Source organism: Gopherus flavomarginatus, chromosome 10 (genome assembly GCF_025201925.1).
Source record: "Gopherus flavomarginatus isolate rGopFla2 chromosome 10, rGopFla2.mat.asm, whole genome shotgun sequence".
NCBI lineage: Eukaryota > Metazoa > Chordata > Testudines > Testudinidae > Gopherus > Gopherus flavomarginatus.
The window spans coordinates 54,007,847-54,030,646 of record NC_066626.1 but is presented as its reverse complement, the minus strand read 5'-3'; the positions used below and the strand labels follow the sequence as shown (position 1 = coordinate 54,030,646).

Sequence of the window (22,800 nt, the reverse complement as noted above, 5' to 3'; positions counted from 1 at the left end):
TTTGATGCAGTACTAATAAAGGTGTGAGTATCAATTCACTCAGATATACAATGCCCTGAAAGACATATTCTTAGTATGAAAACATAATGGACCAATTCCTGTTCTTGCTGACATCACTGAGAGTTTGCCATTGAAGTGAAGGGCAGCAGAAATGAGCTCAAGGTCTAAGCAGGAAAATTCTCTCTCTGGCTTCAGGTGTATGCTGGGCTGACATTGACTTCATTAGAAGGAGCCTACACCCATATCTCACAGCAGAATTTGTCCTAAAAACATTTATAATTCTCCAGTACAAGAAGTTTGGGTGCCAGTACATGTACAGGAGGGACATATGTCCAACTATGGCCTCTAAATCTGTGCCTGGAACTGCTATTTATATGCACAGAATAGATGGTGCCTATATAAATAGCACAGAATCTGTGTGTGCAAATGATATTTTCCCTTGCAAATGAGCTAGCTAGATGCCATTTGTGTGCATAAATTATATTTTGTGGGAGGCATAAATGATTTACAGGTGCAGAAATGAGCAACCAAGCCAAGTCCCCTTAAAAAATGTGGCCCAGAGGCTATGAGCTGCAGTATTAGTGTAAAATCAAGTTTTAGTGAATACAGTGATTATATATCACAGTTTAGCCTCTTAAAAGCATTGACATATGTAGGCAAACATATCTGAAAAATCGAAATGTGCTGGAGAGCATAAGACATATGGCTGTTGACTGGAAACAATTACCTTTGATAATAAATAATTCTTCAAGTTGTTTTCCATGTGCAAGCAAATAGAGCTATGGATTTTTTTCTTTTTCTGGAATAAATGGCAACAACTAGCTAGATTATGTATTCATGTGTACTGTTATGTATTGATTTGTTAGGGTATTTAAGCACATTAATTTTACTGGTTTCCCCTGAGAATCTCAAATTCTTTTAAACCATTGTTATTTTGTTCTTTTCTGTTCTTGATCTGAATCTGTGCTGTTACACTGGGAATGAATTTGACCCTGCAGTGCTTAAAGGCAGTGGTTCCTAATCTCTGGTATTCATACTAACATTGGAACTTTTGTGACTGCTGCACCGTGATTCCCCTCCGACTTTAGGTCCTAATCCTGCAAAGAAAGGTGCAAGCACACACCCTTATTCCAGCAAGCAATCTTATTGGCCTCAAAGGGTATTTGCGGGGAGTAAGGGAGCTTCTGTGCCCGCTGCCTGTGAGCTGTTGTTGGAGCTCACCTATTTGATTTAATTTAAATTTACCCTAATGCCGGGTGCCCATAAAAGACCTGTCTGCCACTTACACCTTTCTGACTCTTTCCACAGAGGCACATTTCTGTGCCATGCAGGGGAGCTCTGTGTGGCCTTGCCCAATTCTTCCCCACAATTTCCCCATGTGCAGCAGAAATGCACTAGTTCTACTGCCAAGGGCCCCCTGATCTCACGAGGGAGGAGGCAGGATTGGCCCTAGTAGTCAGATCCAGTGAAGTTGAGCTTCAAGCGCTTTATTGGAAGGAGAGTTGGGGGGCTGGAGCACATGACTTATGAGGAGAGGCTGAGGGAACTGGGCTTGTTTAGTCTGCGGAGTGAGGGAGGATTCGATAGCAGCCTTCAGCTACCTGAAGGGGGGTTCCAAAGAGGATGGAGCTCGGCTGTTCTCAGTGGTGGCAGATGACAGAACAAGGAGCAACAGTCTCAAGTTGCAGTGGTGGAGGTCTAGGTTGGATATTAGGAAACACTGTTTCACTAGGAGAGTGGTGAAGCACTGGAATGGGTTATCTGGGGAGGTGGTGGAATCTCCATCCTTAGAGGTTTTTAAGGCCTTGCTTGACAAAGCCCTGGCTGGGATGATTTAGTTGGTGTTGGTCCTGCTTTGAGCAGTGGGTTGGACTAGAAGACCTCCTGAGGTCTCTTCCAACCCTAATTTTCTATGATTCTACAGGGCTATGAATCAGTGCTCCCCCATCTGGTAGTGAAAGGCGCTTAAGTCTCTCTCTAGGTGAGTTATCATCTTGTCTGTCTCATTTGAACTGCTTTTTGAGGAGAAGAGACTCCTGGAAATTAGTTTCTTATGGCCAGATTCTGAAAGTGTATAAATGATGTCCTAGATTACACATCAGTGTTAAGAAATGCAGTTCTTGGGTGGGGAGTGAGAGGACATCAGATCTTTCTAATAATCTATTTATGTCCTCCTCATTATAGTTGTAGCACTCATTCACTCCAGCTTCCTTCACCCTTCAATTTATTTACTGTGTAGCAGCTCTGCTGTAAATTGGTATAAACAATGTATTATCCTGAGGAGTCAGGAGAGTGGGATCAAAACTGGGAAAATAACTATCAGAAAGATGTAAGGAGATATAAAATAATGTAGTGAGACCTCCTTTATCTCAGAGCTTATTTCTTCCTTTTATTGGTTGCTTTTCCTGCCATCGGTCCTGTTGCTCTACCTTTTGCCATATAACTCACACCAGCTAACATTTACATAGACGTACCAGTGTTTGACTTACATCACCTCTAAATTTGATGGAGGATAATTTTCATGGTTTTTCACCTTGTAATTTGATCTTCTGCAGCATGGCATTGTATTCAAATGTGTTGAGGGGGAAAAGAATCGAACATGATTGGTTAGTAAACAGGATAGAGGGCTACATCCGCCTCTGATGTAAACTGCCATAGTTCTGTTGGCTTCACCACCATTGACTACACCAGTTTACATCAGCTGATGATCTGCCTAAATTTTTTAAAGGCAAGGAAACATGCAAAGTATTCTTTTATAATTAAGCCTGAGTTCTGATCCTGGTGACTTGCAGCACACCTGATGGTCAGAGTCTGGAGAGTCAAAAATGTTTGTGCAGAGAGACTTGTCATGAAGAAAATAGTCTGAATAAGGGAAGAGACTGTTGGTGCATAAAGGATTGTGAATAAGCATGTAAGCTTGGTTTTAATGTTTTTAGCACTCCCTCTAGTGGGTGGTTGTGTAACAGATACAGTAACTCCTCACTTAATGCTGTAGTTATGTTCCTGTTATGTGACTTTAAGGGAAACACACACACACACACACACACACACACACACACACACTATAAACAAACAATTTAATACTGGTACATGATGATGATTGTGAAGCTTGGTTGAGATGGAAGAGTCAGAAGGTGGGATATCCCCTTACTGCTAAATGATGAACTAGCAATTGGCTGAGCCCTAAAGGGTTAACTCTCTCACTCTACAAGGCAGCAGGAATGGAGGTAGATATATTCATTTCTTCCTTAAGTACACTGCCTTGTTAATTAGATCAGCTTGCTGAGCTTGCTGCTACAAGCTCCCTCCTCCTGAGCCCTGGTGTCCCCCTCTCCGCTCTATGAAAGATGGAGTAAGCGGGGTGCAGGAGCAGGGGGGGGGATACCCTGTCTTTAGCCCCCTCTTCCTTCCCTCCTCCCCGCACAGCAAGCAGGAGTCTGGGGAGCAGCTCGAAGGCAGAGGGCAAGAGCAGCACATGGCCGTGTGGAGAGGGACAGCTGCAATTGCTAGCCTGCTGGGCAGCTGCTGCACAGGGAACTTAGGGGAGCAGGGAGCTGATCGGAGGAGCTGATAGGGGGGCTGCTGGTCCACCCTGGTTCCTAGCCCCCACCAGCTAGCTGCAACGGGCTACTCTTCCTGCAAGCAGTAGACAAAGCAGGCGCATTACACAACTTTAAACGAGCATGGTCCCTAATTGATCACCAGCGTAACAACGAAACAACGTTAACTGGGACGACTTGAAGTGAGGAGTTACTGTACGCTGTGATTCCTTTGCAGGTTTGTGGAGAGAAACAGCGCTTTGAGAAGCTGATGGAACACTTCCGAAATGAAGACAACAATATAGACTTCATGGTAAGTCTTATTGTCATTAGTAAACTTAAACTTTCCTCTTTCTTATGTCCCTTCCTGTTCCCCAGTACTCCTTTGAGGCTTACGTACATTTTTTCTGTTAGTTACATAATGAGTATCTTCAAACTTACACAGCTTCCATTCTTTATTTTGCTCAAATTTTGCTACTGATACTCTCAGGATGTGTTATTATTAGCTACTGTATTTCCAGGCTATATGTGTGGACCACTCAATAGAGCATCAGTCTGGGACTTGGACCCAGCTACAGCAGTGATGTGCTGTGAGGCTCCCTGTGCATGTGTCTCCCCTTCCGTCCTTTATCTGTCTTGTCTGTTCAGATTGTAAACTCTTACGGGAGGGACAGTTGCTTACCATGTGTATAGTGTTTATCATGGTGCTGCCCTGATCACAGATGGGGCCTTTAGATGCTACTTTAACGCCATATATTTACCAGTAAAGCTGGCAATCAGTAAGAAGGGCCATCTACACATCAAAAATGAAGTTTGCTACAGTGTGCTCCCTTTTATCCAGTTTAATGTCTACTTTTGGGCCCATAGTCAGTTGCTAATATGGTCCTTGGTAATAGAAAATGTGGGTACTTTTGATGTAGTGGAAAGGCTTTTGTAAAAGTGTCTGATACTATAATATCATAGTATGTGATCATTGGCCAGCACAATTGGAGGACTTGTTTGTAGTACTGTGCACTCTGAGTGGGAGAATAGTAAATATCTGAAATCTCAAGATGTGCATAGTGTACATATGCCAACATTCTCAAACACCCTTCACATCACATCATATAACAGGGAAGTATGGCCAAGACTCATTGCAGCTGTTGTCCTTCCTTATCTGTAGATAAATATAACACTAGTTTTTACCAGTATGGGTTCCTCAATTTGCTTGTGCATTTTCACAGACTCCACTTCCCCTGAAATCGGGAAGGAAATAGAAACATAGCAGAAGAGTACATTGGCACCTATACACACCAAACTCCAGATCTTGCATTGGAAGCTCTGGTTAATCATGACATGATGAATGAGTTTAAATGGTAAACATAATGAATTTGTTATGAATTGAGCCTTAACATAGGTCTGAAAAATGTACCATGAGTCAATTTTAGTGTTTCCTAAAGGTATCAGCTTGAAAGCCCTGGAATCAACGCCCTCTATTTATTTACAGAACAGGCACAACACAGGCATCACCATTGCAAGCTTCAGAATGCTGCCCATGCCGATGTGCCTCAATTTTGACCACCTCTTGGGGTGAGAGGATAGTTCCGTCTGTGCCCATTCAAGCCTTGGCCTTTCTGCTAAGACTTCCAACAAGGATGGCACTTGCTGCCAGTTGTGTTGATGGGTTTTGTAATGTGAACTTCTGTCCAATTGGAATTAGATTAAGACCACCATGGCGTTTCATGTAGGTTTTCAACTGCAGTCCCATGGCAATGATTTTCATTCCTTGCAAACTCGGGCCAAACTCAAACCCATGATGGAGTAGTAAAAACAAAATGTCTAATTACCAATCCAATAAACCATCTGCTTCTTTTGATACCTGAGCTCTTAAAAACAACAGAACATGACACCCAATAAAGAATGTTTAAACTGCGATCTTTGAGCTTGTGCAGTAAACAAAATTCTGTGGCTACTTTCTCATATTGAAACAAAAGCTTCACAAAATCTAAAATAACTATACTAGGCTTATTGAACTCCATACAATCTTGTTCTTGCTCTTTGTTAGTAGCATTGTGGTGGCACCTGGACTCCAGGGTGGGACCAGAGCTCTATTGTGGTAGGCACCATGTAGATTAAGTATTTTCAAACTTTGTTGCATTTTTGGCTTCAACTTAATAGAAAGATTTGTCTTATGGACCATCACAAAGGCAATATCCCTACCTGTCCGTAATCGTATAATATCCCTGTAATGACTCCAGCAGTTGCTTAGGTGGAAGAGTAATATGTGGGTAGTAGTCAGTGTATTTTTAGCCTCTTTTACTGCAATTTAGCAGCTGGAAACAAGAAGACAGAACCATGTGGTCAGCCAGCTCTCCACAGGCCACCAGGAAGTATCCAACTATATCAAAAAACTAATCTCTATTTACATATCTCCAGGCTTGGCAGAATTCAATTTTTATTTTTTCATAATTTCAACAGATAATATCAATGTTTATTTTTAAGCTTTTTAAAAGATTTTTATAACTTGAAATTTTCACAGTTGTGCAAATTTATGGGCTTTAAGGATTTTTTCAGTTTTTATTGATTTAAAATTTTCACAGTTGCAGGAAGATACGGGGTGGTGAGACAATGGAGGGGTCAGATGATAATTGTTTAATGACAGTAGATTTTGAGATTCAAAAAGTTAAAGCTTTATAACTATTAAAACACAAATTGTCAATGTCACATGTCAAAATATACAAAGTAAATACCCTTAAATCAAATGCTAATAATTTCTCAAGCAGCATTTTCCTTACTTTGCCTATCTGTAAATTTCAATTATTATCAATGGAATTTGTTTTATTTGTTTGTGCCTGTATAGTGAAATTGACGTTTATTGGGATTTGCCAATAATAATCAAATCCTTCCAAGCCTACACTTATTAGATAGCCTGCTCTAAGGGTAGAGTGTGTCTTTTCTGTATCATGTTAGATGCTGTATATAGTTATGCCCCTATGTAACTGTCTATGCATTATGGACCAAATCGTGAAGCTCTTGATTTAGGTCCTGTTGATGCCTACCTATCCCTCCTCGCACCATCCCACTGTGCTCTCTGAAAGTGGGGCCCGTTGTTTCTGGGTACTGACAGGGCATGTTATGTGAAATCTGATCCATGCCCCCCAGAGTAAAGGGCCTGATTGAGCCATTGCATTTTTAGAGCTCATCATTGAAGTCAATGTTGAAATCTGATTGAAATGGAACAACATGGCTCTGAGAGAGGATTGTCAAGAGCTGGCCCATTACTAATAAAATCTGTGTCCTTGGGTTGCTTCCACCTACTTTTTCTAAGTGATTAAATACTTGACAGGCCTGCAGCAGAAAGACAGAAAATTAATGACAAATGGTTTGACAGATTGGATCTTTCTGTCACCATCTGGTTCTGACTATATCCACATGCTGTTAAAAACAACCTATGACGACTATGCTTCAGGGTTGTGGGGGAAAGCTAGACCATAAAGATAGAGCCAATGTTGACAGTTCTTGGATGTTGGATTGCTGAACCACCTATATTGTGTGAGCATTTGGGTTTGTAACGTGCCAAAGTCAGTTATGGCAGGATGATAAAAAATTATGCCAAAAAATCAGAACTCCAGGAGGCATTGTTAAAACTTGACTAATAATTCAAGTTATAGCTGAACATAAACAAATATTTCTGCAGCTACTTGACTTCACCTTGATGTCAACCGGAGAAGATAACAAGAAGGATTTTCTGTTAACTATATCCTGACATGGGGATGGAGGAAAATAAGAGGGTGTTAATGTGAAAAGAGGAAAGAGTAACTAAAAAGGTGTTTCAGAGAGGTTTGTTACTGTTGTCAGTAACTCATTACTGTTTAATTTTAAAAATAATTCTTACATTCAGTTACTTTGATCTAGTAAATTCTTTACTCATGTGTATAATGTTTGCAGGATTAGGGCCTGAGAAAGGAACACAGGATTTGCCTCTATTGTTGCAAGAATTTATTACTCTCTTATTTTGTTTAACAGATCTTTTTAAAATTAGAGGATTTGGCCCTCTGTTAAATTACCCTCCAGTGTGCTATTGCTCAGCGGTTCAGGGCCAATAGTGGTACTAGGAAAAAAAGAGTATTTGATTACGGAAACTTGAGAAGAATATATTGTACTATAAAGATTCACATAATAAAGTTATTTTTCTAGCCATGTTAAGGGAGCGCTTTCCAGTTAGAAATGGGTCCAAGCTGAAATATTTGGATTTGGATGTCCACTGTCCCCCTCTCCTGTACACACACATCTCCCCCCCTACACCGCCCCTTGCACATACCTGCCAGAAGCAAAGGGTCTTTGAACTCGGAGGAGGAGGAGGTTGTCATTGAGGCATATCCCTGCACTTAACCACAACTGTATTTGCATTATTGGGGACCTAAACAATATTTTCTGGAAACAGAATATTTAAATGAAAAATGCAGTGTGGATATTACGCACACATGCGCGCACACATACACACACACACAAAAAATCATTTGACACAAGCTATGTTTAACTCTTGGTTAATCAGTTTGCTATGTGCCCAAGATGTTGTATTAGCAACTCTTTGACCACCTGGAGGCGGTCTCTACAAAAACAGCCAGTAGGTGGAATTAGCTGGCATTCTTTTTATTGTGTTCTGGTAGGTGGTAATTCAAAGCGTAGTCCTCCTGTTTGCTTACTTCTTCCTGCAAAATGTTGATTGACCCCAAGATTGTTCTTGAACTCTTGGCTGTATGTAAGTCATGCTCCATGGGATTTATCTTCTTTCAGGTTAGTCCTAAACAGATTGACTGACTGTTTTTAAACACACATACAGTATCGTTTTATTTATACTATAATATCTGTGTAACTGAAAAAAATAGATAGTGTAGCCTATTAACTGAAAAATCAATCAAACATGTATATCAGTACTCGATTTTACTGCTTAAAGGTAACAACTATACAAAGACATTTATAAAAATAACAGAGACAAATCTGGCAAATTCTGTGGTCAGATAAGCAGGTGCAACTCCCACTGAATTAAATGGGAGCTGGGAACATGTACCTCAGGGCAGAATATGGCCCAACAACTATCGCTACTGAAAGCTAGATCTATATAAAATGAACAGGCAAGCTCAATTGGGTGATGTAACTTGACACCCTGCATTTTGCAGCTATCCTTCTGCCATCAGCCTCAGCACACCCTGTCTCATCTGTTATGGAGCGGTTGTAGTGATGGCTCCAGATGACCTTGCTTTGGAGAGTTTGTTTCTTTCATTGTGTCTGTGTTAATTTGTATGCTAAGTAATATGAATCTTAACATTCGTTACTAAATCTTGGATTTTGAAATCTCCAAGAACAACAACAAAGCACCTTCCATTTAAAATGCCTGGTCCTGTTGTCTAATTTAACAGTGCCAGCAAGTTGCAAAACAAAATGCACGCATCATTATTAAAGGAAAGAATTGTGGCCTTCATTTGAAAAATGACGTTGTTCTCTTCAAGAGCTAATTAAATTACTTCTGTAGTCAGATGGAAATCTAATGATTGCCTGGAAAACATTTTATTTCCGTGGACTAAGTAAAGGGCACAATAAACAAAGCTGGGCTCTACAGACATTCCTGAACTTTTGGAATCTCACATTTCCATTCATCAGGATAAACAAACACCTTTTAAGCCAGGATCCACTACTTTAAACCCTTAGAAGAAAATCAGAGAGTTTCCATATATGGTAAATATGACATTAAACAATCATAACATCTGTAGTAAGGTTTGTCAAAACAGAGGGCCTGAACCAATCCCCACTGAAGTCAGTGGGAGTCCTTCCTTTGACTTTGCTGGATTTAGGATCAGGCCCCAAAATTTGTGCTTTTTTGTGATGTCACAAAGGCATGGTGCCTTTGCACACACCATCTGCTGTTCAGTTGGCCAGGTTTGTAGCAGATTTTTTCCTTCTCTATCTGAAGCATGAGCTATTATCCCTGGGTAGGAGGGAGGAGAATCGTCTTTAAATACTTTTATGCAGTGTGGCAAATCCTAGCATTCTGTTCAAAACAAAGGATGCACTGCTATTTCTTGTTAAATTTTCAGTCTGTGATGATTGTTCCCTACAGGTGGCATGTATGCAGTTCATCAACATTGTAGTCCATTCAGTAGAGGACATGAATTTCAGAGTTCATCTCCAGTATGAATTTACGAAATTAGGCCTGGACGAATATTTGGATGTGAGTATGGCCTGGTTTTACTCTGACCAGAATTGGTCATTATATCCCAAATGAATTAACATATTTGTACAGTGCCAGCCTCTGCATGACTTGAATGACATTTGGGCTCTCTGCTAGTGCAGAGGATTGCAGATTGTGCCTCTCCTTGCCAGCAAGGGCCACTCCATCCCAGGTGGTACACCTCTAACCTCCCTTCTGGACTCCATTTTAGGAGGGCAGCTTGACAATGTTATAGGCTCCAGAGAAGCCCTAATTGCAAAAGCAATAGCGTGGATTCATTGCCTCAGTCCATCCCCCACTGCCTTAATTGGCCAGCACAGCTCACTTCCGGAGTTGTGAGGGCTGCTTGCCGGTCTCTTGGGGGATGTTGAAAGCATTTTGTGTTGCTGCAGTCTCCCAGGTAGACGTTCTGATACTGGGGGCCCTGCTCCAAGCTGAGCACATATCCTCGAGTGAATTTGGTCCTTGCTCTGTATTTTTTTGATCAAAATGTGCAATCAGTTGCTGTTCCAAGTAAGGTGAATGAAACCATACACAGCACACACTTCCAGCATAGTGATCTTTGTTCCAAGGGAGCCGGAACCTGAATCTAATATAATGACCTCTCTGCTGAGAGGGCTGGGCTCTTTTCAGACATCTTGGCAGCTAAACTGTTTTCAGCTAGAAGCCTCAAAGCAGCAAAGTAAAGCAGTGTACAGCTTCTGAGAGCTTTGCTCAGTCCCTGCCCCCATGCTCAGCAATGGGACTCATGGTATGTGACTACCTTCATGGCTCCAGAAACACCATCCTCTGGGCAGCAGGCATGAAAACCATGAGTATGGCAAAGCAATGAGTAAATGATCACTTGGTAAAAATGACAAATTGAAGCAAAAGGAAGAAATAACCTCAGACAAGCACTTGGAAGCATGATGTCTGTTGTCCGCAGAACTATCCTTACATTGTTCAAGCTACCCTGATTATTTCATTCCCCTCTTCTCTTTATATTTCTTTATCCACAACAGCATCGCCCTTACACTGAAAGAGTCAGTAAGTCTGGCTAACTCCCCTAGTCGTTTCTCTTCTCTAGGAGCTAATAATGTTAGTGGCTCTGAGGGTTCAGTGATACTTCTTACCTAGCAAGTAAGGGGCATCTCCCCTGCTTCCAGGTACAGAACTCCTGTTATGTGCAGTGGGAGACATATCTGCAATGGAAATCTATAAAAGGGATATTGGGGAAAAAAATAGGGACAAGCCTTTTAACTCCCCTGAAGTCCATTGAACCAGGAGAGCTTTTGGAGGGGACAGAGTAAGGAGATTATACATATTTTGCTAAAAATGTAGCAATTGTCTCTGCTGAACTAGGACCATTGATGTAAACCTGCTCATGGAGCATGGATGAAAATTTGACCCTCATCTTGTAATAATCATTTCCCCAAACCTAAGTTTGTTCCAAAGTTGAGCCTCACAGCTGGCCATAATGGACCAAATTCATCCCTCGTAACATCAATGATTTGGTCTGGTTCTGTTCTTTGGGGCCCAATTGAGCAAGGTACTTAAGCACATATCTGACTTTTAAGCATGTGAGTTAGGCACCCTGCTGAATCAGGGCATTGGTTACCAGGTAAGGTGGGGAGAATTTGTAGAGCAAACACAGCATAGGATAGTACATCATCAAATGATTAAATGCTGTGGTCCTAAGATTAAAAAATAACACATTTTCCTACTGAATCGTGACTAGAAGTTCCCCAGCCACTGACTTTAGAGATTTACTGGCACCTTCTGGAAATGTTCTATTTAAAGAGAATGCTGCTTTTATATCACATTTCTCCCCTATTCCCATGTATTTCTCTCTCCCCACAGTGTTTTATTATTAGGAACATTTACATGGAAAACAGTATTTTTGTTGCGCAGGAGTTCGTCTGTTCCTGCTGGTTTTTGGCTCTGCTCAGTGATAACAGAGACAGAGCTACTTTTTGTTCTCTGTTAGGAATATGTACACATTGACACCAAGCACTCCTTTCTATACTGATGATGATCTTCTGCCAGCACAAAAACTGTAGTTCATCTAGAAAGATATTTCATCACAATCTCTTCCTGGCCTGTGTCTATTCAGCTCAAAGGTTAACATTTTCAAATCATGTGGGCTCATCTCAAACACAGGCAGAACAATAGAGAACAGATACAGAGCCTCTGCATAGGTACACAAGGCAGAAGGCACATGGAGCCTTCCCCTCATCTTATTCAGGGGTCAGGCACAGTTGAATTCCATTTATTTACCTGAGTGCAATGATTACTGTCTTACTGCCTTGTGCGGCACTAGCCAGCCCAGAGTGGGTGGGAAGGAGGCGGAGCCCTTCCTCTCCTTTTGTGCCAGTTGGCAGAACTGGCTGCACTTGTCTGTATGCTGGTGAGTTCCAGGAGGTATTTTTTCTCTCCCTGACCACAGCAGCTCTCCCCCAGAACTCTCCACTGCAGTGGTGAGGCATGGCTCCACATCGACCACAGAGTGAGCCTGTTCCTGAATAGCACAGTGTGGGCCACAGTATATACGTAGATGTTTGTCACAGATTTACATGGCACATCAGTGAGTCTTCACATTCTGCTTGGTACTCTTGTCTGGGTCTTGCTCTTGCTTATGTGCTGTCAATAGTCATATTCAGATGTTAAGATCTCAAACTCCTGCCATTAAAGAAAATGCTAATGTTACTACAGAAAAAACTACTGCTTAATTTTAAAGTTCTCAACTTTTGCGGGCCTCCGTACATTTTGCCATGTATTATTTATAACTCTCAGTGATGTTTAAAAAGTTAAGCACATCTCTGAAATATGAAAATGGGGCCTAACTTGATTGCAACATATTTGCATCCATTCAGTATTTGTGGCCTTGTCATTGCATGCTGCTGAATGCATTTCATTACGCTTCTTTTACTTTGGACTTTCAGAAGCTGAAACACACAGAGAGTGACAAACTGCAGGTGCAGATTCAAGCTTACTTGGACAATGTGTTTGATGTGGGAGCTTTGCTTGAAGATGCCGAAACCAAAAACGCAGCCTTGGAAAGAGTTGAAGAACTGGAAGAAAATATTTCTCATGTTAGTGCAAAGTTGAAATTACCTTTGATTTAGTTAAGTCTAAGCTGTTAATGCTTTATATTGGTGGGCTTGCTGCAAGCACAGGCTTAGCCAGAGGTAGAGCCTCTGGGTGTCAGGAGCCCCTGCGTAAGAGGAGTCATTTTGGCTGTTTTCCTGATGAGTGATTAAGCAAGTTTTTGGCTTCTAGATCTGAACAAATCTTGAAAAATGTCAGGAAAGAACATCTCAGGAATGGGTTCTTGTGCAGCCGATTATGGAAGTCCAAGTGCTGCTAAGTGTGGTAGGTCCTCAGTAGGGAAAACTACACTTTATGTTTCCTTCATTTTTGAGAGATGACAAGTCTCCCCTACTGCTGTTCTTGTGGGGAGGCCTCCAACCTTGAGTCAGTGGGGACTTGGCAGAGGCTGCTGCTTCTCTTCATACTTAGAACTGACTCTGGATTCAATTTAGAATCATTCATTGTTAACAATGAAATGACATCAAGTAGTGGTGGCTACTCTTCAACAACAACCATGTGTTTTTATTGTTGCACAAGGAACTTATAATGAAAAACAAGACACACAAGAATGTATTTTAGCCTCATATTCTCCACTCATTAGCTAATTGGTGGCTTTGCTCCTAGGCCATTTACAGACTCAGTGAGAAAAGGGTTCCTCCTATGCTTTTGAGTAATTGATTTATCTTGTTTTACTTGACCATAGCCAGGGATGGGGAAAAGCACCAGGTTCTCAGATACCACAGTGATTGTTGTGGTACAAGAGTCTAAATAGAATAGAATTGCACTGATTAGTAATTTGGGTCCAATATGTGTTATGTCTGTTTGTGTCTCTCTCTAGGTATGGCCCCATCTCTTTATATGGCCCCATCTCTGTAGCATCTGAACACCTCACAAATTAGTGAATTTAGCCTTCTACCTGTGAGCTAGGAAAATATTTGCCACATATAAAATGGGGATAACTGAGACAATGGGAGATTACATGATTTGCCCAGTGTCACACAGTGAGTTTGGATTAGAGCTAGAAACTGAACCCAGGTCATCAGAGTTAACCATAAAATCATCTTTCCTTCCCAGTATGTGCACACAGGTCACTGTGCATCTTGAAAAATCCACCACTTAAGCACTGATCATATGTGCACAACTGGTACCTGTTGATTGATAAAGTTCTTACTTAGTACTTTGATCTGGAAGTCACTGATTGCAGCAAGGAAGTTTTAGATTAGACATTCGGAAAGCTTTCTAACCATCAGGATAGTTAGGCATTGGAACAAATTACCTAGGGAGACAGCGGAATCACTGTCATTGGAGGTTAAGAACTGGTAGACAAACATCTGTCGGGGATGGTCTAGGTAATTCTTAGTCTTACCTCAGTGCAGGGGACTGGACTAGATGACTTTTCAAGTTCCCTTTCAGTTCTACATTTCTGTGATTCACAGACTGAATGGACATTTCAGGCTGGGGTCATGGCTACACTGGCGCTTTACAACACTGCAACTTTTGCGCTCAGGGGTGTGAAAAAAACACCCCCCTGAGCGCTGCAAGATACAGCGCTGTAAAGCCTCAGTGTAAACAGTGCCGCAGCGCTGGGAGTGCAGCTCCCAGCGCTGCAAGCTACACCCATAGAGGATGTGGAGCACGTGCAGCGCTGGGAGAGCTCTCTCCAAGCGCTGGCGCTGCGACCACACTCGAAACTTCAAAGCGCTGCCCAAGTGTAGCCATACCCTAGCTCTCATCAAGCTAGTATGCCAGCACGAGTAGGTAGCTGCAGCAGTATATTCAGAGGCGAACAGCAGCACGGGCTAGCTACCCCATGGGTAAGTCCTCAGGCAGGATAGCTCATGCTGCCACTAGCTGCTGCCCATGCTACAGTACTATTTTTTAGCATGCTAGCTCATAGAAAGCTAGCTCAAGTATGAGAATCAGGCTGAGAATCACACCCCCAGCTCCAGATGTAGCCATTACCAGAGAATCTGACTGATCAGACTCACCTGGTTCCTATTTGGGGGACCCATGCTGGTTCTGCTTCACATGCATATAGTTCCTGTTGTCCTTGCTGGAAACCTCACCACTGATCAAGCATATATGGTCCTAGCTTTGTGGGCTGGAGCTTATGGATTCCAACAGTTCCAGAGTTCTTAGTTGCATTACAGTTCCAGATGGACTCACTTGGGAGCCTGGGTCTGTATAGAGTTATAGGCAGAAAAAACTAATTTACATATAAATTGCAGATTCCTTAGCAATACAGTACAAATAAATAGAGCAGATAAACATTCCATGCCATAAAAGTACAGTTAGAGTTCTGTGCGACTTCCAACACATATACTAAGTATGTGTAAAGCAGAAACAGACTGAAGAAGCATGCATTTGGGATGATTTTAAATCTCTGAGCAGTAGGACTGTGTCTGATGCCAAAAGGAGATGGATAGAGAACAGATATGCACTTGGACTTCATAAAACAAACTGTTAGGGCCTCAAGAGGTAAAGGCTCAGGTGTGTTCCACATGGCTCAGTAATGAGGACTGAAGTGTAGCATCACTCTGAGATGCACTGTTTGCTTTTAGTTTTTCCATGCCAGACATTTTTGGTATCAGTTATTTTAGTCTTGAAATTATGACTTCCCTGTTTTAAAAATAAGTGTTTTCCTGACTTAAAAAATAACCCCCAAGTCATTTTTTTCATTCCTGTCATAAGTTTACTCCAAATTTTGAACATTGGCTTGACGTAGAACAAGTACATTCTTTCTCAGGAGCAGTTAGAACTGACTATAATATCCTCTCCCTTAAAGAGGTATTTTGCTCTGAAAAATGCCTTGGTAAAAACAATGTGTTCTTATTTAATAGATCTGCTAAATGTGAGTGGAGTAATAGAAATAGGATGAAATACAATAGTGAAAAGTGCAAGGTCATGCATTTAGGAATTAATAATAAGAATTTTGGATATACGTTGGGGGCGCATCAGTTGGAAGCGACGGAGGAAGAGAAGGACCTTGGGGTACTGGTTGATAGCAGGATGACTATGAGTCGCCAATGTGATACGGCTGTTAAAAAAGCAAATGCGATTTTGGGATGCATCAGGCGGGGTATTTCCTGCAAGGATAAGGATGTGTTAGTACCGTTGTATACGGCGTTGGTGAGACCCCATCTGGAATACTGTGTGCAGTTCTGGTGTCCCATGTTCAAGAAGGATGAATTCAAACTGGAACAGGTTCAGAGACGGGCTACGAGGATGATCCGAGGAATGGAAAAACTGCCTTATGAAAGGAGACTCAAAGAGCTTGGCTTGTTTAGCCTGGCCAAAAGAAGGCTGAGGGGGGATATGCTCGCCCTATATAAATATATCAAGGGGGTTAACGTTAGGGAGGGAGAGGAATTATTTAAGTTTAGTACTAATGTAGCCACGAGGACGAATGGGTATAAACTGGATATTAGGAAGTTTAGACTTGAAATTAGACGAAGGTTTCTGACCATTAGGGGAGTGAAGTTCTGGAATAGCCTTCCGAGGGAAGTAGTAGGGGCAAAAGACTTTCCTGGCTTTAAGACAAAGCTTGATAAGTATATGGAGGGGATGTTATGATAGGATCGTTAATTTGGGCAATTGATCTTGAATTACCACCAGACAGGTCTGCTCAATGGTCTGCGGGGAGATGTTGCATGCGATGGGTACTGAGTTGCTGCGGAGAATTCCTTCTTGGGTGCTAGCTGGTGACTCTTGCCCACATGCTCAGGGTTTAGCTGATCGCCATATTTGGGGTCGGGAAGGAATTTTCCTCCAGGGCGGATTGGCAGGTGCCCTGGAGGTTTTTCGCCTTCCCCTGCAGCGTGGGGCACGGGTCGCTTGCTGGTGGTGTCTCTGCAGCTTGAGGTCTTCAAACCATTTTTGAGGATTTCAATAACTCGGTCCTTGGATAGGGGTTGTTATAAAATTGGATGGGTGGGGTTCTGTGGCCTGCCTTGTGCAGGAGGTCAGACTAGATGATCAGATTGGTCCCTTCTGACCTATGAGTCTATGAGTCTATGAGTGTTTAGAGACATAATTGGCTACTTTAGTTACTAAAACATGTTTTTTTCTGCCTTTCTGTTTTCTGTTTGCACTACAAAATCTATTTGGCTATGCAAGTGAAGACTTGAAATTCCCAAGTTCATGCTTTAACAGAATCGTTAATTATGTTTGTTCCAATTGCAAAGTCTTTACCTCAAAGTTTACAGAGATGCAGAAGAAAATTGCACATTACCATTTACAACACACCCCAGTTCAGTCAGAATTACAGTTTGGCTTTCAGATCCAAGTTAAGTTTGTAGGATTGGCAGTTTACAAAAAACAACAACAACAAAACATTTTTATTTGTGAAATGAGCAAATCTGATCTGACAGTCATTGAAAGACATAAACATGGGCCCTAGTGATGCAGATTCTACTTTGCAAAGTGACTTTGCAAAAATGGCATTGTGTGATTCCATGATTTTTTGTCTCAGTGATTTCCAGATCAAACTTACTCAGTTTATAAGTAAAGTGATGACTTCCTAACTGTTTTTTCAAAGTGGCCCGGAAGTCTTGCTTTCTTTGTAGGATATTCTCTTCTTGAGCAGACTCAATAACTGCAGTCCCATTGAGTTGGTTGCTGATCAGATTTAGCAAATGATGTTCAGATTTAACAGGACCATCAACAATGCAGTTCATGCCCCATTGACAAAATAATGAAGTCCTTACTCAGTCAAAATTTCCATTGATTTCAATAGGAGCTTTACTGAATAAGAACATCAGGATTTGGCCCAATGTCAATAGCTTACCAGGTACCATTTTTCCAGTTAGTGATACTGATATTGTTGTTTGAGAAATCTGTTACCATCAATATCTTTTTTTCAATTACAGCTATCGGAAAAACTGCAAGACACAGAGAATGAAGCTATGGCAAAGATTGTGGAACTGGAAAAGCAGCTTATGCAGAGAAACAAAGAACTGGATGTTGTTCGAGTAAGTGTGATGATGACATTACAGACAGATGTCACATTCAGGAGAAAGATCTCCATTTCATTTTCTATTTAATATGGAATTCACTGTTTGAAATGGGAGTGTGACACTGAATCATGATGCTTCCACATGGTCAGACTTTATGGATTGAACTTTTTTAATGGCTTCTAACATTGAACCCATAATCGATGGCAGGCAGATTTACTTGTGGGTACAAAGAACTGAGATTGGACATTTAACTCTCTGATTGCCTGGCCAAATCAGACATGTAGATGTCTGAACATTATCATTCATGTCTGCATTTAATTCTGCCTATATTTTGCAGACAGTTGATTGTGGGTGAAAATTAGAGGCTAAATTAAAATCTTCAGAAAGGTTGGGTGCATGGCAGCAGTGGCGTTTGAGCAGGTGCCTTGCTCGTGTGCTGTCAAATACAGTACATGCACTGTGTGGGGTCCAAACTCACTCCCTTCCTGGGGTATGGCTTCATTAGCACAGACATTAATCGTATAAAAGATAATTTGATAAAATAGAAACTTCAGCCCATAACTTCTCCACAGGCTGGCTACTTCTAGACTTACTTAACTCCTGACTGCTCAGCTCACACACTAGATTCTCTCTCTTGCAAGAAATTAGCATCTCCCTTTTAGCTGGGCAGGATAACAAGCTATCTATTTCAGCGACTCAGCAGAGCTCATTAGCCTTTTCACAGCAAGATCAAGACTAGCTAACTTCGGGCAAACACATTTCAGCATATTCAGGGGACAAGACTTTCTTTCTCCTTAGTATGTATCTAGCCAGAGCTACATTATCTTAGGTGCTTTGCAGGACTTTACATCCACAGATCTCAGAGAGAGAATTATATTTATATAGCGAATGGAGCTACACCAATTTACACTAGCAGCGGAAGTGACATGTAATCTCCACAGAGGGTTGTGCGGGTCTTGCTAAAGAAATGGCAATAGGCAAGTTACATCACTATTAAATATTTCTCTGTTATATGTTTGTCTCATTTTGTCGATTTTTATGAAGTCTTTATTAGGTCGTATGGAAACAGTTATATCATTGGTGTAGAGCAGGTTTCTCAAACTTCATTATACCATGACCCCCTTCTGACAAGAAAAATTACTACATGATCCTGGGAAGGGGGACCGAAGCCCAATCCCCGCCACCCCGCTGAGGGGCCACAGCCCAAGCCCTGCCATCCTGGGAGGGGGTTGCCAAAGCTTGATGGCTTCAGCCCTGGGCCACCAGCAAGTCTACCACCACCTCTGGCAACCCCATTAAAACGAATCACGACCCACTCTGGGGTCCCAACCCACAGTTCAAGAACTGCTGGTGTGGAGAACTACATCTGTATCAGGCAGGCAGCTAGAAAGACAGAATGAGGGCTTCAGAGGCCCTGAGAGGTTTTCGGCCATGGTATTGTGTGCAGCTACCTACATACTGATATGGGCCATTGGTCCCATATGCCCTGGACGGTAGGGGATACAATCCCTGCCTCAGAATATGAGCCTCAAACATAGGTCCCCACTAGCCTTCTGAGAACACAGCCACCACTGCTAGGCAAGGCAAAGGGGAGAGACCAGGAGAAGGCATATCTCTGTTCCTGCTTCTGCCAAGTGTTCAACATGTGCTCATAGGCAGGCCAGGCAGCTAGCAACTGGACATGGAGCAAGGAAGGGAAAGCCACAGTTTGGCTGACATATGATCATCATACCGCACTATTTATTTAGGATTAACATAATCCTAGTAGTCTATCTGGGAGATATTTTAGCACTGATGCCCACAAATTCTATCCTAGTGCTCAGAGTTGAGATTCCTTATACAACTCATTCATGTACACATGCTTAGTGCTAACATGGGGGCAACGCAAAATGAACCCTCTTTCGGGCAAATGAAGCGGTATCGCTCTCATCAAAATGCTTTATCACTGAGCACAAGGGGCAATCCAGTGCCATGCTGTCGTTCTATTTCCAGTACGGCTCTGTGCTGTCGTTTGAATGCAAGTAAATTCTTTACTTTTGGACAATTTTGCAGGAAATTTACAAAGATGCAAATACCCAGGTTCACACGTTGAGAAAAATGGTCAAAGAAAAAGAGGAAGCCATCCAGCGACAGTCAACCCTGGAGAAAAAAATCCATGAACTGGAAAAGCAAGGGACTATTAAAATTCAGAAGAAAGGTGATGGTGACATCTCTATTCTTCCTGTTGCTGTGGCCTCTGGGACACTGCCATCAGGGTCAGAAGCTACAGCTGGCACATGTGTGGGACCAGTGACTAGGGCTATGCCTTCAGTACCATTGCCGCCACCTCCACCCCCATTGCCGCCATTACCACCAACATCTGAGACAGGTGAGAAATAGTACGACGTAAGGGGCAGGTGTGAGGTTGGAAGTTGATGGTGCAGCTCACTGTGTCTGATCTCACTCTCACAGGTTTCACGCTGCTTTAAGCTCCATTGAGGGTGTAACTTGGGGTCACTGTCACACAACAAACATAGTCAGTGAATATTCATGGATCCAACTTGACAAACCCAAAGTGTTTGAACCCAGATGCAGAAAACAAAGCCTGCTCTGATGAGAGCAGATGGTTTTGTTTCATTCTTTTTAATGAGATGCATACACTGGTATGTATAGTAACCAGGGGCCAGATCATCAGCTGCTTTAAATCAGCATAGGTCTGTTGAAGTCAGTGAGGCTACCAGCTTCAGTTTACACCTGCTGAGAAATCTAGCCCAGAGACATAATCTTTTGTGGCTTTTAATTCTCTCATAGGTAATTCTTTGGTGAGTGTTTGTTTTGTTCTGATTAATGCTTTCAGATGCAAACATGTCTTTTCCCCTTCCTTTTGTAGTGCAAAACGGTCCTGTGACAGCACCTATGCCACCTCCACCTCCGCCTCCACCACCACCTCCCCCTCTTCCTGGTCCAGCTGCAGAGACAGCCCCAGCTCCTCCACTGCCTCCCCCACCACCACCATCAGCACCCCCTCTGCCAGGAACAGCCTCTCCCACAGTGATTTTCAACTCAGGATTAGCAGGTAAAACAGTGAAACTGATGTGCATGCCCCACAATGCATTCTTCAAACTAATTACAAAAAAATCCAGCCACGCTGTTTAGAAGGAGCTCCATCAGAAAGTAACTTTTTTTTAATTACTAAATTAATAAAAAAATTCAAATAAAGAGCATTCCCTGATGATGATAAAACACAGAGACACCCCCATACTGATCTCTGACATTCTATCCACCACTTGGAATAGTCAGAGTTTATAAAATTGCTAGTGTATTTTATGAAGGATTCCCTGCTGCTGGTCCTTTCTCATATTATAATTAGAGCAGGTCAAAACATAGTTTTCTTTTATAGAAAATGGCTTTTTTCAATAACACAAATTTTTCAAAAAAATGGTTTTTGTCAAAATCTTGCAGATTTTCTTCAGAATTCAATCATATTTTTTGTTAAAATTAAAAAACTAAATACAATATATAATGCTGCCAAAACCCAAAAATGTTTCAGGTTTGTTTTTCCAATGAAAACCTGAACATTTTTGAAGAAAGTTAGAACAAAAATGAAAACTTTTTTGGTTTTGTTGCAGTTTTTTCTAGAAAAAGAAAGTCCTTGACCAGATCTGATTATATTATTTTTATGCCCTATTTGACTTATACCAAGTACCTCACCCAGCAAGTGAGTACTACTTGGTATCAGCCCCGCCAGAGATCATGAGAGCATACTGTAATTGCAGAAAGAGAGAAGCCGAGGAGTTCTGATTAATATATTTTTAAAACTGATTAAGTATTTCCACCTTTTGATCTTTTTTTTCCTCTGAAGGAGGAAAACTCTGAGAAGCATGGAACTAGTGGGTAGTGCTATGTTTAAAAAAGTAACATGCGTATAGCTGAGATTACTGATTAGGCTTTCCCTGGCAGGCTTATAAAAATAGTATTCAAAGCATGTGCGCTATTGTAATATTCCTTTGGCACCACATCTTCTTGGGCTAATAATGTGTAAGGGGCTACAGTATATGGTTTCCTTTCACCCTTCTCTTCCTGACACTCGTCCAGTATTCAAACTCGGTCCTGTGCTGAGAGAAAGAGTGAGCTGAGCAGAAGAGGGGTTCTGATTTGGGGTTTTGGAATGGCATTATAATGTCATCTTGCCTGCCTGGCTGACCTCTTCTCTGTCCTTTTCCTTTTTTAATCTACAAATGTTGGCTTGATTTTGTTATTAGTCATAGACTTCCCTCTAAATCTGGTGCTCAGTCAGCCTGCCCCATTTCTGTGTATTGTCTTGCTACAACTAATATCATTTCCTTTGAGTCAAGTGTGATTTGGAGGAATATTATATGCCTCATGCTGCAGTGTGGCCCATTAAAATCCACTCAGTTCCCTGAGCAAAGCTCATTAATGAGAAGAAAAGGCTATACCTAGAGTCCTCTGCAATTCTCAGGAATCTCATCACAGGGTTTACTTGAAATGCTTTTCTGATTTCTGGTGCCAGATTTAAATCCTGTAGCAAGTGCTGAGGGTGTTGAACTACAAAAAATTACAGAGCTAGTTGGTGGGTAGAAAATGACTGAGATAGGATTTACATACTTTATTTATGCGTGAATAAGTATATTGCACACCAGTGTGATGTAGGTGGACTCCCTAAGTCTGTGAACCAATTGGTTCTGGGAAGGAAAATAACCTGAACTAGATTTTGAAAGCTGCTTGAAATGGATACTGATGCCATCCTCACATATTGATTAATTCACAGCCAGCTGGAATTTAGTTAGCTTAGTCTGTGTTGCCAAGTAAACGTCTCTGTGCCTTGTATATGAGTGGGCCATGAGGTTGATTTGTACCTCTTATTTAAAAAAAGAATTGTAGGAGCCTGCAGCACAGTTCTCCTATACTGCAGTTTACTACACCTCTACTCCAATAATAACGCCACCCGATATAACATGAATTTGGATATAACGTGGTAAAGCAGCGCTCCAGAGTGGGGGGTGGGGCTATGCGCTCCGGTGGATCAAAT

General features: G+C 41.8%; 1 protein-coding gene across 13 annotated transcripts in view; it reads left to right on the top strand.

Moving 5' to 3' along the window:
• Positions 1–22,800, top strand: part of FMNL2 (formin like 2) — a 279,611-nt gene that overhangs the window by 233,819 nt on the left and 22,992 nt on the right. For all 13 annotated transcript variants that reach the window (XM_050969196.1, XM_050969199.1, XM_050969195.1 and 10 more), the window contains 6 exons: positions 3,778–3,852; positions 9,637–9,747; positions 12,669–12,818; positions 17,685–17,786; positions 19,824–20,139; positions 20,641–20,826. In XM_050969196.1, the coding sequence (XP_050825153.1) occupies positions 3,778–3,852; positions 9,637–9,747; positions 12,669–12,818; positions 17,685–17,786; positions 19,824–20,139; positions 20,641–20,826 (940 nt within the window). The remainder of the gene's footprint in view (positions 1–3,777; positions 3,853–9,636; positions 9,748–12,668; positions 12,819–17,684; positions 17,787–19,823; positions 20,140–20,640; positions 20,827–22,800) is intronic.